This window comes from Cupressus sempervirens, chromosome 5 (assembly GCF_028749045.1).
Source record: "Cupressus sempervirens isolate cs-2001-9-10 chromosome 5, ASM2874904v1, whole genome shotgun sequence".
NCBI classification, from domain to species: domain Eukaryota; kingdom Viridiplantae; phylum Streptophyta; class Pinopsida; order Cupressales; family Cupressaceae; genus Cupressus; species Cupressus sempervirens.
In genome coordinates this window covers 316,672,422-316,690,370 of record NC_143122.1, presented here as the reverse complement: position 1 = coordinate 316,690,370, position 17,949 = coordinate 316,672,422, and the positions used below count along the sequence as shown (strand labels likewise).

Sequence of the window (17,949 nt, the reverse complement as noted above, 5' to 3'; positions counted from 1 at the left end):
ACCCATTTGGTTCCAATTATATTATTGTCCACTGGTCTCAGCACTAGAGTCCGTTTTTGGTTCTTTTCAATCTGTTCCAATTCTTCCTTCATGGCCTTTACGTAGTCTTCGCATGCATGTAGAGGGATGATTGAGTTCGTTGAATGCCTTTGAGTTAAGTCACCATTGGTTCTCACTTTCGTATCAATGGTTTGACCACAAAATAATTGGATTTAATCTCTGGAATGCTTCTTGAGTGCCAGTGGTCAACCTCCATTGACCCACCCAATCATATTACGACTAAAAGAAAAGGTGGCATTGCATCAAAGTTGATATATGATGTGATAAAAGGTCCTAGGTGATACTTACCCACTCGATTCACTGAACTTTGTAAGCCTAAGCGTCCTTTACAATTTTTGGTTCCAATTGAGATAATAGACATGTGCTTTCTCTTGCTTTTCTTCTAGTTAACACGCCAACATTCTTATCAGCAATTATCTGGTCTAAGGAATGATTTAGCTTGACACACCTTGGTAGTACCGGTTATGTTCTGGGAGCTTCTTCATCCACTAGAAATGGTTCTTGTACGTTCTCTTGTTCTACTATTGCTTGTGTTGTATCATCTTGTTTAATTGGCTACATGTGGGTAAATCTTTTGTAGTCTTCTAGATCTCGGTTGCTAGACTCATCATTCTGTTTAGAGTACTCATCAACTTTTACATTTGGACTTTCTATCATCTTGTTTGTCCTTTTGTTGTAGTACTTGTAAGATTTTCTCTTAGTGGAATAGCCTTGGGATATTCCTTCATCACCTCTAGAGCCAAACATTCCTGAGAAGTCATCTCTTTTTATTTAACATCTACTTCCAAATATGTTGAAATAAGTCACACAGGGAGATCTACAATACCATGGTTTACACTCTCGGCAAGTTCTCAACGAGTGTCTGAGTACTCGCTGGTTTTGTTTAAAAGTGAGCAACTCGCGTGTTAACTCGCGCGCCAGTCATGGATGAAAACTCACACTTAACTCGCGCCCAACTCGCAAGGAAAAACCGTAAAACTCGCCTAAAATGCGGCAACAATTTCGTCGTTAGGAGCTGGAAAAAAATAGAAAAAGTGTGGGAAAGATGCAGATTTTTTGTTGTTTCCTCTTTGCATAGTTTCTATTTTTTTTCTTCATCCGAGTCTTTAAAAACCCTACTCGCAGAACAGAGAAAATACACAGCAGGATTTGAGTGTTTTCCTGTCACCAGAAATAAGGTTCGCATTTCTGCCTGTAGCGCGTTCTTATTTCTAACTTCTGTGTTCATATTTTTCCACCATTTTCAGCATTCAGTTCAGCTTCTGCGTTTGACGTTTGTTTGCCTTTTGCGTTTGCATGCGTGCGATCTTCGATGTTTAAAATGCTTCTGCGTTTGACGTTTGTTTGCCTTCTGCGTGCATGTGATCTTCGATATGAGTTAAAAGTTTAAAATTTAAATGTTTAAAATGCTAGATTTAAATGTTTAAACATTGTATAAATATTTAAAATGTTAGATTTAAATGTTTAAACATTGTATAAATGTAAATGATTCAATATTAATATAGGCTCAAATATTTTAATATTTTAGTATTAAATTGTTATTGGTATAAAATGATGCATTTCTAAAGTATTAAATAATTTGATAATAAAACATTTAAATTACATCAAAATATAATTAAAATTTATTTATTTTACCCTATCTTAAAATTATGTATATTGCATTGCCTATCTTGAATAGAATAACTATTTTTATTTATCTAGTACGTGACTAATTTTTATTTAGATGTGAAAATTTTAATCTTGGAGTTGTATTAAATTATTAATTAATTTAAATATTTTTTTACTGAATATTTTAATATTGCTTAATATATTTAAAGTTAAATATATAGATATATAAGTGTTAAAATATTTATAATTTTAATTTCATTCCTTATTATTGTCTTTTTAAATTTTTTTAATATTGATGTAAATAGAAATTAATATTATTTATTATTTAAATCATTAAAATTGTAATGTGTACAAATTTAAAAATGTCTATAATGATTATATTAAATTTTAATCAATATAATTATTAATAATATCTATTATAAATTAATTACAATATATTTTATTATACTTTTTGTGACTATTAATAAACGTATTAGATTTAAATAAACTTTATATTTTTGATAATCATTACAAAAAGTTTTATGAAGTAGGCATTCATATTAATGAATTGTTTGTAAATATAATAAATTTAGTGAAAACTGTTTATAATTTTATAGTTTACCTCCATGCTTATATATTTTTCTTTTGGTTACTATTTATGTTGTAGGTTGCTTAATTATCACAATGGCATTTGGCTCTGCATCTACTCCGAACATGGATAATGCTAGTCAATCTGTTGGAAGGAAACCTGCTGGAAGTCGTGACCCCACTTGGAAACATGGCATCATGGGACCGGTAGTAGGGACTGTTATTTGTACATGGTGCATGAAGAAGCATAGTGGAGGCATAAATCGCCTTAAATACCATCTTGCAGGCATTCCTTGTCGTGATGCCGAGCCATGTAAAAAGTGTCCTAAAGAGGTCCAACGAGAGATGATAGCCCTCCTTGCAGCACTAGATGAAAAGAAATTGGAGAGAGCAAGGCAACAAGCAGCCATACAAGAAGCCATTGCTCCCACTTTGTCACGTTAAACAATAGTTGAGATGGATGTGCAACACATTGTTGGCTCTACTCGTGGTCCACGTATACGTGGTGAATCATCCTCTACCACGTCAATCAAATTCAATTTTGTGCCTAGAAATGAGCCAGGGTCACAACCTTCATTGGAAGCAATTGGATGGAATAAGGAGGTACATAAGGAAGCAAAGAAGGCTTGTGCAAACTTTTGGTATTATAACAACATTCCCTTCAATGTGGCTAGGAGTCCATATTGGGAGAGTTTGGTGACGGCATTAACAATTGCAGGCAAAGGTTTTAAGGTCCCTAGCCCAAGAGATTTAAGTGGCAGGTTGCTCCAAGATGCTATTCTAGATGCAAAAGAAATTGTTCAAGTTGAAAAGAAGCAATGGCAAAAGTATGGATGCTCAATTCTTTTAGATGGTTGGACAGATGGAAGAAACCGCACTCTTATCAATTTTATAGTGGTTTCAAATGAAGTGATGGTTTTTCTTAAGTCAATTGATGCCTCTAACATTATAAAGAATGCAGAAAATTTGAGCTTAATGTTAGAGGAGGTTGTTTTAGAGGTAGGGATAGAAAATATTGTCCAAGTTGTTACAGACAATGTAGCTGCATATGTGGCAGCTGGAAGGTTGCTTCAAGAGAGACATCCAACACTATTTTGGACCCCATGTGCAGCTCATTGCCTTGACCTTCTTTTGGAGGACATAGGCAAAATTGATTGGGTGAAACCAATTGTAGATGAAGCAAGAGATATAACAAAATATATATATAATCACCCATGGGTTCTTCAATTGATGAGAGAGCACACCAAGGGCAAAGAACTTGTGCGATCGGGAGCTACAAGGCTTGCAACTGTTTACCGTACAGGTAAAGAAAATGAACGCATACAGACAATAGAACATGAACAGCAGAACTTATATTATTATTCGCAATAGTAGATGAATGATGATTTACAATGATCCTAGACGGGATATAAATACTACCGCCGAACTTTCCCGAAGGAGTCCGTCGGCCACAAATATTCTATCCGCTACAAACTATTCACCGACGACGTCGGCTACAAAATACAAAAACACCGCCGGACCGTCGGCTACAGAATACAGAATACCGCCGGACCGTCGGCTACAGAATACAAAATACCGCCGGAACCATCCAGTCGGCTAACACCATCCCCCCCAAAAAGAAAAGTCGTCTCCGGACGACAATTACAAAATATCTGAGACATTAACAAATAAAATATATCATTAGAGTGACTACAACAAGAAAAATCTGCTTCTGTCACATCGCTTCACTTCGTCCCGTGCCTATAGCCTTTGCTAACACAATACTGTCTCCTGAAGCTGACCTTGATAGCCACTTGTGTTGCTTTCTCTGCTTCCAACACTGGGTCCACTAAGCTAAGTGTCGTTGTACTGCCTCCAACTGGATGATTAGCTCCTCCCGAGCTCTCTACGCATCCACCAAGACAGTCTCCCGACCAACACCTACTCCCAGTGCCTTGGTACACAAACGGTCCATGCCTGCAACAACTTCAACTCTTCTCAACTGGTCAGACTCCCATGACTGATATCCGCAACGACTGGGGGTCCAGGGGGCAACGCCCCCGCGGGGTCCTGGGGCAGCGCAACCCACACATAAATGCACGGAACACACCATTTCTGTCATTATCTGCCGATTCTGCACTCTTTCTGGCAACCATGGATGCGTCCCCTTCCCTTTGGCATCATCTGTCACTCATTCTGAACAACTTGATTCTGTCGTCGTTTTTTTTTTTTTTTTTTTACTACTTCCTCTACAATCCACCACAAATCCCTCTGCACACAGAAATTCTTCTCCTTCTGGCAGAACAAGCACCCTTCTTTATGTCTCTGTTTCCCCGCGGAAGTCTGGCTGGAGGAGGGAATGGAGTCTGGCGGGAATGTTTTTTACCCACGGCCTTTCTTTTTACTAGCGAAGACTGCTCGCGGACCTTCCCTTGTTACCGGCGGAGAAAGACAAGTTTTATGCCCGCGGTCTTTCCCTTACCGTCTGAGACTATTATAAATTCTGGCGGAAATGATTTTAAGCCCGCGGGCTTGCTTGGCAAAGGACTTAAAAAAAAATTTGTGCCCGCGGACAGCTGCCCGCGGGGCTTATAACAACCTGCGAACAGTCCGCTCCACTCTCGCGGACAGGCTGCTGCCCGCGAGGTCTTTCTTTGCCCGTGGACAGGCAGTTGTCCGCGGGACTTTCTCTGCCCGCGGACAGGCAGTTGCCCGTGGGATTTCCAGTCCGCGGGCCTTTCTGTCCGCGGGGCCCGCTTTTTTTTTTTTTTTTTGTTTCAATTTTTTTTTCTCAATTTTTTTTTTTAAATTCTTTTTTTTTTTCAATTTTTTTTTTTTTTCTTTTTTTCTTTTTCTAAAAGAAATCAAATAACAGAGGTACCTCCATTTTGCCTCCAGGCGTCGCCATTCTACAACGACGACAGAGTCAGCTGGCCATCCTGTGACAACGACGGAGTCTTCTTGGCACCATATATTTTGAATTTGGATTTGTTGACTGCTGGAGGTATTTTCTGCCCATCCAAAGTTGATAATCTGATCGCTCCATTGTCGCCGACCTTCCGAATCTGATATGGTCCAACCCATCTGCCCTTAAACTTTTCCACTTTGATTTCATTCTGACCGTCGTACGCCTTACGTTTGTTCTGTGCCACCCCCGTCGCCCACTGTGCTTGCGGTCGTCCCGCAACTGGATTATTTCCTTGCTGTCGGTGCCCTTCCACTAATTTTATGCTGCAGTGTGACCTTTTCTTTCCGCGCGGTCTATTCACCATGTACCGGACAGCGGGATCTTTCGTTTTTCTGTGTTCAAACTGTATGTTCTGCCCCTTAGCTTCAGCCATGTCAGCTTTTCCTTCTTCCGCTTCCCTGCATTCCTACGGACATTCATTTTCCTCCTTTTTCTCATCTTCGTCGACCCTTAGCATATTGCAACTTGGAAAGAGTTCGTAGTCTTCTATCTGCTAGTGGTAAAGGCCATTCACCGAGTCCAGGTCGTCGTCATTCGATCCTCCGTCAAGTCTCAATACTCTTTCATCCGGTTCCATTCTCCTCTTTCCTTCGTCATCACTCTCGCCTTCACTATCAGAAGCTGACAATGTTGCCTTCTCGCCAACCATTTGCGTGTGCAGGTCAATTATGAATCTTTTGCCTCCACGCTCCATTGATAGGGTATTGCGTTTCCAATCATGTTTTACTTTTGCTTGCACCAACCAATCCCGTCCCAGAATAGCATCATAGCCTTTTCTTTTTAATGGGATGACCACAAAATCCAATAAAAATGGTTGCATATCAATTGTTACCGGTTGCGCTTTCAGAATTCCCAACGGTTTGATTCCGTGTTGGTCTGCCGTGAGCAACTGAAATGCAGGTGGCCACAGCGTCGACTTCCCCAACTTCTTCCAAGTATCCTTCGGTAAGACATTCACGCCGGACCCTCCGTCAACAATTGTCTCTGTCAAAACATTTCCCAAAATCCCCATCTCGACGACCGCCGGATGCTGTCCGGAGGTGAGTGCCAGCAGCATTGGGTCTGTTGTCATCACTTCCCTACTATCCCTTCCTGTGTCCTCCGGTGCTTTTGGAAACGGTGTATGATTCAGAATGGTCGTCCGTAACTGGGGTATTGTGAGGAGGTCACTTATCTTGACTGGTATCTTCGTTTGTAAGATCTGTCGTACAATGTTTTGTTTTGCGAAGTTCCTTGCCAAAGTGCCAGTAATATCCTTCAACTGAGATGTCCCCGCCGACGATGCCTTTGCAATGTCCGCCTGCGCTTCCCCCACTTTTCTCTTTTCCTCCGCTTGCCTCCGTGTAATTGCCAGAACCTCCTCTACATCCGTGCCAACAGTGATCAAGTTTACTCCAGCCTTTGGACACTTGGAATCTTCGTGATCGCTGGGTCCGCACCATCTGCATAATAATTTCGGTGTGTTTGCCGCTGTACAATCCCGCGCAAAATGACCCCACAAATTACACGCTCGGCATTGAACGATCGGCCGTCCATTTGCATCATACTGAGTTCGACTTCGGCTCCCATTATTATTGTTATTATTTGTATTGTTGTTATTTTGCCCTTTGCTATTATTCCTGTATCCTCCGGATGTAGCACCGGTGATATTCGTGTTTCCACTACTACCTGACGGGGAAGCCTCCTGTGTGAGAAACACCTGCAGAGATCCTCTTGTCTTCATGTTAAAGGGGCACTCCTTTGTCGAATGGCCCATGATCTGACAAATGTCACAGAATTGTTTCTTGGGACATGATCCTTTAGTATGCCCCTCTGTCTTACACTTCGTGCACCACAGCTCACTGCCTTTTGGCTCCTTCTGCATGTTTTTAAACTCCTTCATCATGCGAACCATATCCCTCTGTAGGGCACAAACCTTCTTGTTGTTGCCTTCATCGTCGCTGCTATCATCTCCGGCAGGCTCGTCGTCATCAGAATCAGAGGAGCTAGTTTTCTTCTTCTTTGTCTTCTGTTCACTTTCAAGGTACAGTGCTCTGTTATACGCATCCACATATGATGAAGGTGGGACAATTTTTATTTTCCTCCGCAATTTTGATCGTAGGCCGTCCACAAACCATCTTTTCTGCAATCCGTCCGCCGGCTTGCTTTCCATTTTGTTTATTAAGTCTTTTAATCTCCTGGCATAGACACGAACAGTTTCGTGCTTCCCCTGCTTGGTATTGAAAATTTCTGCTACGATTTCATTATCATCCCGCAAGAGTTTAAACTCTGCCAAGAACTCCTTTTTAATCTTATCCCATGTATCCAGTTTCTGCGGATCCATATCCGACAACCAATTAATCGCGACACCCTATAGGGTTGCTGGAAATTGCCTGACCCATTCGTCGGCATCTATGATTCCATTTGCTCGCCAGATCGTTTCGCATGTCTTACAATGTCGGATGGGGTTGGCTGTACCATCGCCTTCAAATTTCGGTAGCTTCTCTTTGGGTCCTGCCATCACAACACTGGGGGTCTGCACTGTCACATCGGATGTCTGCACTCCTACACCGACGATCGACACTCCCACAGTCGGCGCTCCTACACCGGCAGTTTGAACTCCCACACCGGCGGTCTGCACTTCTGCACCGGAGGTGTTGACAGCTGCGAACCTTGGTGAAGAAGAAGGATCCTCTGAAATTGTTTCCTGCGGAAGTCTATCCTGGACGAAGAGATCACTCCACGCTCGTGCTCCGTCGGCACTGCGAGCCGTGCAAGTTGATGCTCTTTTGTTAGAGTTTTCCTCCCTTGGCGAACACAAGTTCAAGAACTCCTCCCGTGCTTCTTCCACCAATTCCACCCGTTGCCGAGTCTCCTCCAACAATTCTTCCGTGCTCCGGTGTCCATCGGCAATCTTCTGAAATCTCCGTCGGCGTTCGGCTTGCTGTGCCAGAATTAAATTCTCTTGCGCAGTACGGATTCCATCTTTTCCCTTCGCCTTATTCCGATCCTTGTTAAGCTGATTTGGCATTAATCTTCATTCCTCCCACCTTCCAGATTCATAAGGCAACGACGCCAAATGTTTATTGTACAGGTAAAGAAAATGAACGCATACAGACAATAGAACATGAACAACAAAACTTATATTATTATTCCCAATAGTAGATGAATGATGATTTACAATGATCCCAGACAGGATATAAATACTACCGCTGAACCTTCTTGAAGGAGTCCGTCGGCCACAAATATTCTATCTGCTACAAACTATTCACCAACGACGTCGGCTACAGAATATAGAAACACTGCCGGACCGTCGGCTACAGAATACAGAAACACCGCCGGACCGTCGGCTACAAAATACAAAAACATCGCCGGATCGTCGACTACAGAATACAAAATACTGCCGGACTGTTGGCTACAAAATACAAAATACCGCCGGAACCATCCAGTCGGCCAACAGCAACAAATTTCCTAACATTGCAAAGCATTACTAGTGTATTGACTCCCTTGAAGCAAATGTTTGTGAGTCAGCAATGGGTAGACTCAACTTACTCAAAGAAGGCTGATGGAGAAAAGATTGTAAAAATAATTTTTGATGGTGAATTTGCAAGTAGAGCATTAGAGATTGTGAAGGTAACTTCCACTTGATTTAATTTTCAAATTGAATCCTTCAATTTTACTTGTGAACTTTAGAAGCATTTTGTTTCATTGCAAGTTGTAATTTAAGTTTGTGTTTCCACTTTGTACTTTGTAGTTGACTGAGCCATTGGTGAGGGTCTTGCGCTTGGAGGAGGGTGAGAAAAATGTGATGGGATATCTTTATGAGGCAATGGATAGGGCCAAAGAGGCCATCCAACACTATTATAGGGGGGATGCAAATAGATTTGCCCCTATTTGGGACATCATTGATCGAAGGTGGAATAATCAACTCCACCAACCCATTCATGCAGCAGGGTACTTTCTCAACCCCAAGTTCTACTTCTCTGAGTCTGGTAGCTTCACGGATGATAATGGGGAGGTTATGGAGGGTCTAATCACATGTATTGAGAGGATGACACCTATAAGTGCAACAAGAGACCTTATCCTTTTAGGTTTGCAGAACTATAAGGCAGCTAGGAGTCAATTATTTTCTTCCAAAATGTGTGTACGAGGAAGAGGGATCCAAACACCAAGTAAGAAAAAGTGAATTCTGATATATTTCAAGTTATGAATTTCAATTATTAATAGAAATCAGAATATTGTTTATTTACAAAACAAACTGAATATCTTATCTGCAGGCTCTTGGTGGGAAGATTTTGGTGGAAACACCCCTAATTTGCAAAGGCTAGCACTCCAAATTTTGTCTCAACCTTGTAGTGCTTCTGGCTGTGAGAGAAACTGGAGTTTGTTTGATGCCATTCACACAAAGAAGCGTAATAAGTTGACACAAAAACGCCTGAATGATCTTGTTTTTGTCCAGTATAATCTTCGGCTTCGCACAAAAAAGGTGCAGGATCAGCCAGATGAACCCATTGATTTGGATGACATTGATCCCTACAATGATTGGACTGTGCAGGATAATGATCCCTCCTTATTTACGGAGGATGAGATTGCTGACATGGAGAGGCAGGCTATGGAGGATTTGCCTGCTGCAGAAGCAGGGGAGATTGGATTAGATGAGATCGATGTGGTGGAGGAGGAGCCAGTTCCACCTACTAGCATGGTGGAGCCACAAGCACAATCTACTAAACCAAGCAGGGAGCCAGTTTCAAGCATTAGGATTCCGACTGTACCCTCTGTCTCCCATTATTTCTCTAGGGCGGGGAAGAGGAAGATATGAAAACTTTTAATATCTAAGTGCCTAGATATGAAATTTATGATGGTGATTTTCAAATAAAACAATCATAAATTAATAATAGATATTATTTAGTAAGTTAGTAGTAAGCTTTTGTATTTGTTTCCACTATCCAGCTTCATATGATGATGTCATTTTGTAATCAACGTGTTTTGAAGTTTGAACAATCAGATATTTGCATGAGAAATTGTGATATATTTGTGTATTTTTTATGAGATTCCTTTGTGTTTTCTAAACTTAAACCAATTGAAACCATTTATAATGCTTGCACAAATTGCAATTTTAAGGGAAAAACACTGGAAATCCCTCAGTGAACAACAAAGTTCAGGTCAGATGTACAACCGTAGGAATGTCCACAATTTATTTAGTTGTCTAGCAAGTAGTTGCTGGTTACAGATCTACATGTTTTCCAAACAACACTCTGAAGTTTTGAACTGTCTGAACTCGAAGTATGAAGGAATAAAAACATAAAAACATGCAAAAATGTAGGTTGAAATTGCTGTGAAGGACCGTGGATGTGCTACAGCAGTGATAGAAATGTTTTTGTGTTGCTGCCCAGCTAGGTTTGAGATCGGGAAATGAATTAGGACAGTGCTGGAGGTCTGACAGTGAACACCTCTTTATGGTTTTTAAACTCATAGTCTCATTAGATATATTTTGTAATTGATTTTGAAAAATAGGAAATATGTTTTATAAGAAGTAATAAAACTTATTAAGTTGCCGAGTCTTTGCCGAGTTTTTACGGTGTCAAAAAATTTGGGCTTCCGAGTACTCTCCGAGTTCGAGTATGCGATCTATGCACCATACCATAGTTTATAAGGTGTCTTGTTTGTACTTTTCTTCAGTTGTACCTAGTTCAGTGTGTAGATTGCAGTGCTCACCGCTTCTCTCCAAAAGGTTTGAGCAACACCTTTCTGCAACATCAGTGTTCTTGCACAATCAATGATGGACTTGTTTCTTCTTTCAATGATTCCATTCCGCTGAGTTGTCCTGGTAGATGACATTTGACTTCTAATCCATGTTTATCACAGGATGCAATGAATTCATTTTGAAGTGAACTCACCACCTCTATTTGATCTCAGACATTTTAGCTTCTTACCGGTTTCTCTTTCCATTCAGGCTTTGAAGATCTGAATTGTAGAACACATCTGATTTACACTTTAGAAATACAACCCACATTATCCTTGATTAATCATCTACAGATAGCATGAAATACATGTCTCCATGATAACTCTGAGTTCCTAAGGGAGCACACAGATTGGTATGAACTATGTCCAAAATATTTCCAGAAGTGTTACTCTTATTAATAAAGCTAGAACTTGTTTGCTTTCTAAGCTGACTCTCTTTGCACATTACACTGTTCGTTTTTTAATATTCGACAGTCGTCTTACTAGTTTCATCTTACTTACTTTGACCAAATTATCAAAGTTGATATGACAAAAGCTTTTATGCCACATCCAACAATCAACAATTTTAGCAATCAGACAACTTTTAGCAGAATCTAGTTGGAATAAATTACCTCTTTTTTGTTCACTAGTACCAATCACATCTCCTGATTTTCGAAGAATCTTGCACATTCCTTTGTTGAATTCCAATCTGTATCCTTTATTATTTAACTGAACAACACTTAACGTATTATCTTTTAGTCTTTCAACAAAATACAGATCTTCACACTGTGTTTTGTCATTTAAAACAATAGTACCTTTACCTTTCACAACACAAGGACTGTTGTTTCCAAACTTCACTACACCTCCATCACATTCTTCCATTTCAATGAATTTGTTTCCATCACTGGTCATGTGATGCGAACAGCCGCTGTCAATTATCCATTCTTCATTACTGTTCATTTTGTAGATCAAAACATTTTTATCAACTTCAGTAAGATCTTCCTTAACTGCAACAAATAAAATTTCTTCTTCCTCTTTTCCATCAAAGTTTTCATCGGTAACACCTTCAACAATGTAACATGTTTTCTCGTTTTCCTTGTACTTCTTTTCCTTATCCATCTTTCCAATCTTCTTGCAGTTGAAGCACTTCAAAGGTAGAATACCGTTGTACTAGCCACTTCCTCTAGGTAATCTCCTAGCAAGTAATACCTCTAGTTCTTTCTGTTCTCTTTCTTCAATCAAAACAGAATCATAACCATAAAGAGAAGAACTACTAGAGCAATCTCTTTATTTTCTTGCAGGAGCAAGAGTCATAGATGCATTAAAAGTAGCTTTTGTCTTAGGCATACTATTATCAAAGTTACTAAGCTGAAAAGGTGTCAACTAGCCTATTAGTGAATACATAGTGAATGCATTTGTGCCTAAAGATTTAACCTCTTGAATAGCCAAAACTCTAATAGCATATTATTTGGGCAACATGGTTCTAAGAATTTTACTTACCACATTATCTTCCTCAACTGTTCCACCAGCACCTCGATAGCAACAACTACTTTGATCCTTTGGCTATTGCTCAATGTTTTCATTCTCTAGCATCCTCATTTTATCGAATTTTCCTTTTAAGCTATCCAGCTTTGCCTCTTGTACACGTGCATCTCCTGCATAGAGTATCTTCATTTTCTGCCACATAGCACAAGCTGTATCTAGATCTTTGACATCTACATATTCTGCATTTGAAAGAGAACTTGTAATGGCATATGTTGTAGTTGTGTGTTCTTGCTGTACCCTTAACTGATTTGCATTGAGAATTCCTACAGGAGTGATAAATCGTGTGACCACATGATTCCGGTACTCCTCTCCCACACCTTTGAGATAGAGCTTCATCCTTCTACACCATAGTGGGTAGTTTCCTCTTGAGAACTTGGGAGTCTCCTTTTCCATCATCTTGGGTCTTTTTCTCAAGCCGTTAAGCTTTCTCCACAATACAGGACAATAACAGTTCTTGGTCCTTAGTGATAACATTACTATGGGAGGGGGGAGGGGGTTTAATCAACAAATTAAACAACTTTTTCACCTTTCAAATTGCTAACTAGTAAATCAACTCAAAATATCAAGTGAAACATCCAATACATGAATAAATTCACACATTTGATACAAAGATTTTGATTACGTGGAAACCCAACTTGGATCAAAACTGGGGTGGGGATTAGTACCCACAAATAATTAGCACTCTTCTAAAGCACTTTCTGTTAGGAGCTTAACCCTATTAGGAGTTTACAAAGACACTATTAAGTGCCACCTAGTTAGGAGATTTTTCTCTACCCTTGTTAGGAGTAGCCTCACTAGAGAACCTTGAACAGTAGCTAAAGTGTCACCTTGGTAAAGGATTTACAGTGGGGACATGTTAGGATTCACCTAGTTAAGGGATTCCACATGTTGTGACTATTAGGTTACAACAAAAAAGTTGATATGTGAAACAACACCCTCTCCACTTGATCTGCTTAAGCTCACAAACTCTTCTCAACTCACTTCTCTTCTTTTTGGTTGGACTACACCTTCTACTTCTTTACACCCAAGCTGGATTATGATCAACAACATGAAACCTGTCCTTTTACCTGTCATATTGGCTTTTGCCACTTCCACTGTTTTAACCAAACCCTAAACGTATTATTGTTGGAAAATGTAAATGTCCTGCTCTGTTCCAAACATTATATGATGTTATGTTACAAACCACTTAACAAAATCACACCACTAATTCATAGTATTTTGTGCAAGCGGTCAAACACGTTTTCACCTATCAAGAACTTCCTCTAGAATCTTCTCCACAAATCCAGTCTTGATCATTGTGATATTTGACATCACCTCCACATGTGCATCCATGTCATTAGATTACAACCTACTCACCCCATTGCAACCTCGCCACCTGTCAATGATTTGAGTTCATCGATTGTTACTCAAGAACTCATTCTTCATTAACTTGTATGTCTCTTCTTTAACCTGTTTGTCACAACTTTACCAGTCACCTACAATCCTGAAACTATTTCACTGATCACCTTTCCATCGTGGATATGCTTCACCTGTCTTGATAATGAGTTGCTATCATAACTAAATCAACTTCACTGTCTTGTGAACATCCTTCTGTGATGGTTTCCATTGCACTCATCATGGATTTGATAAACCAGTCAAATCACCCATTGATTGTCACTAACTGCTAGTAGTAGTCGCATTGCTACCTCCCCGATCATTTCATTCTTCTCCTCATGAGCTACTTCCACTCAATTATACTTGGCAACATACTGTTGATGTCAGTTTTGTACTACTACATAACATATAGCAATTGAATACTTGATATGGAATATCAAACACTCAATCCCTCTCTTGAAAAGTAAATACTCGTGAAAAATATGAGAAAAACCCCAAGGTTCCTTACACATGTGGATACTAATTCAGTTATATTAATGTGATTTGTTGATTAATCATGTAGGTAGGCTTACGTTATTCATTCAAAGATAACTTGTACTTTTGCTGTGATGGTGATGAATCTAGCTTTGCAATGTATAGTAGTGTCAAATGATGTTGATGGTGATGATGGAGGGTATGCCCATCAGCAATGCTCAAACTTTCTAACTTTCTTCTTGAATGAACTCCAACTACTAAACTACTCGTTATCTTACTCCTAGTCCTATGAATGGAAATTTTACCAAATGGGCGGAGATCAAATTTGATGAAAGCTTACCAACGAATCTACCTCCATAGATGCAATGATTCAAGGGAAAAATACTAAGTTACCATGCAAGGCTTCCTAACCAGCTACTAGGATGCTAGTTGCCTAGTTTATAGATCCCTATCAAACATCCACTAATATCACCATGCAACTATCCATCTACTCTTACTCTTAACAACTTTCTTGAAATAAAATCTACTTTAACAACTTCAATGAAATCTAACTCTAACTATTGGAAGTAGAAACCATGCAATAACACCAAGTGTTCTTAATCACCATGCAAGTCACAACAATGATAAAGAAGCAATTTTGGTATTATCTTAAGCAACACTTTTCTTCAGCCCTTTAGAAATGAGAGCAAATGGCCTTATATAGGGGCCAAAATTACAACCAACAGTAGAGATTAAGAGGCAAAATCAATGATCTAGATCAAATCCCAATAACCCTAATTAGAGTTGCCACCCTGTCGGCCAATGAGAAGATGCCACCTCATCAATGGACCAATGAGAAGGCACCAAAATGGTAGCCAATCAAAATTAGACACCTATCCTACAAAGAATGAGAATTTGCCACTTGGGCTTACATCAAATGATCTTCTAATATAATTCTACCCTTTTCTTTCATCTTTTTAGCCAAAGCAATGAAGTTGGCTAGCTTTTCGTTGACTTCCTTCATGGGAGGACAAGGCATGTGCTTCATCTTGAGCTCAGCTGAATTCATCATGTTGCTTGCTGCTTGAAGAGTCTTCTCATGATCCTTCTCACACTCTTTCGCATATTTGATAAAGGCACTAAGGGAGGCAAGGGTGCCCAAATGCTTCTTCTTGATGGCAACCTTCCCCAATCCATCCAATCTTGATCCAAATTCTATCTCATTGACGATCTCCTCTTTGATATCTTCAAAATCAAGTGCAGCCCCAACATCGCTCATCATGGTTGAAATGAATGTTTCAATGCTTGGGCTGTGCCGTGCAATCTCATTTTGTATCTCCTCAAGTATCTTCAATCTGATGGTCAAAGCAATATACCAAAACTCCACCATACTCATTTCTCCTTCATTCACCAACTTGGTTCTCTTCAAATATCTCTCCGGTAGCCCAATAAATGTCTGCAGTGTGGAAATGGCTAAGTCCTTGATTGGAAGCAAATCCTTCCACTCTCCTTCAAATGTTCTGAATTTGTCTCTAATAGCCACTAATGACCCAAATGTCGAGATAAAGGAAGGTAAGAAATTTCGCCCATCTTGAATTATAGCATTGATCCAATCCTTGACTTCGTGCAGCTGAGCCGATATCTCTTCTATGTTGCTCCTGCTGTCTTGTGGAAGGGTTGCTTGATGCAACTGTTGGATAGGCTGGCAATCTCTCCAATACTTGTTTTCGCCCTCCAACTTTACAATCCTCTCGTTCGCCTTCCTTAACCTTCCTCTAATTGAAACCATGCCTTCCTAGATTTCCTCACATTCCATGACTTCCTAGATTTCCTCACATTCCATGACATCTGTGATTCTTCTCTCATACTCGTGGGCTACAATCTCATCCATCGCCTTGCTAACCTTTGGTATAGGAATTTGAACTTTTTGGTGACCCTCATCATTGCTCTTGATTACCTTTGCTACCGTTTTTGCAATTTTTTTTCATTTCTCGCTATCTTCCTTTTCTGCTAACCCTTAAATATCTTGAACTGTTCAGACAGTCACCACCTTGCCTCTTGGCATAAGCATTTGCCTCAACCATAGTGGTGCAGTGCATCCCCCCAAATTGGGATTTGGTTCGACTAGCAAAACATTACCAATGGCCTCAAGCACCTAGCTTATTTCCTCAATATCAATTGGCCTATCCTCTTCTTCACTAGTGACTGTCATATTATCTCCATGTTGGTTCTCCTAGAGAGGAGAGTATTCGATATTGTCATTGTAACTACTTGATTCTGAATTAGAGCTCACCTATATTGAGACACTTTGTCCACTTGTATTAACCTCTTGGCTCCTAGCCTCAATTATCGTCTCCCTTGACAGTGCTGCATTTTGTTTCTTTGTTGGAGGCTCCTGATGTTCTTTACTTTTCTCAACCTTCAAACTTCTCTGCTTGCTCTTAATTGCTCTTTGTTGCTGGCTGCTACCCCTATCTTTCTGTCCAATTGACTCTGCTGGACCTCTTTCCTTCGGTTTCATCATCTCATAATTAAGGCGCACCTTCCGACTTTGTAATTGCCTTAACTTCTCATTGTACCATGACTCAGTCTGTTCATTGCCTATCCTTGTAACTGCCTCTAAGGAAGGATCCTGATGATCATCCCAATTTACTGGACCCAATTCTGTGTCATCCACTGTATCATAATCCTCTCTTAGCACATTTTCATCATTTTTCAGCTGATTGGGAATATCAAAGCCTCTGCATCTGATTGCCCTCATCATGCCCACTGGCAATCTTGAGAAAGCTAGCTTCCTCACATGAAAGTCATACTGTGTATAGGCCCAAAAATCTTCTATAGTATTAATATGTTTGAATGTGTTTTCGTGAGATGCCTTGATAAGACCATTAGGATCGAATCCTTGTCTTGCTTTATACCATCCTAGATGATATCGCTTTAACTCTTTCTCCGTAGTTGCAAAGTTCACGGGATTGGAGCAAGTATCATTGCCTATTCCAAATGAGAAGGTAATCCCTGTCTCATCCTTAAGTTTCATCATCTTGTCATAAGGCTTAAGTTGCCTAGCCAACTCCATCAAAACTATCTTGTCGGATGGGTACCTTGGAAGTATCTTTGGACAAACTGTGCTTCCTGCCACTCTAATATATGTGAATTGCGAGAATTGGATGAACCAACTCCCATACTTCTTAACTTTTACTTCCGCTCCCGTTGAGAGCCTTCTAGCGTCCCTTGTAATATCCTTATCGTCTTCATGGCAAAGGCATCATAAAACATCTTATAACCTTTGGTGTTGTGCAAATGAAGTTGTGGATAGCACTCATGCACCAAACAGTGCCTCGACCCATTGCCAATCACAATTAAGGCCTTAAGTCCAGGATTTTCATATAGTCTCGCAATTAGATAGAAAAGATAGGATCCTATATAGAATTGCTTTTGATTATGCACTATCTTAAGTTGCAACTCTAAAATTTCACTTATGATTCTAGCCCAATTAAATTTCCTCTTTCCACTTTAAATTTCATCAATAAAGTAGTACATTTAGTTCTTGAATTGCATATGTTGAGCCACGCTCATGATCCGGCTAAGAAGCACAATTAGATCGCCGTACTGAGATTTGAAATCTGAGTTAGTGAGCTTTGACGACTTGGTAACTCCCTTCTTGCTTTCGTGTAACCAATTCTGCTTTAGATGAA

At 40.0% G+C, this 17,949-nt stretch overlaps 2 protein-coding genes across 3 annotated transcripts in view; both read left to right on the top strand.

Moving 5' to 3' along the window:
- The window catches only part of REV1 (DNA-directed DNA polymerase), a 264,062-nt gene that overhangs the window by 56,173 nt on the left and 189,940 nt on the right, over positions 1–17,949 (top strand). The window lies entirely within an intron of this gene.
- LOC149555923 (uncharacterized) lies at positions 4,727–9,980 on the top strand. Its single transcript, XM_089833754.1, has 4 exons — positions 4,727–4,956; positions 8,485–8,794; positions 8,916–9,333; positions 9,439–9,980. The coding sequence occupies exons 1-4, from the start codon at positions 4,727–4,729 to the stop codon at positions 9,978–9,980; spliced, it is 1,500 nt and encodes a 499-aa protein (XP_089689880.1).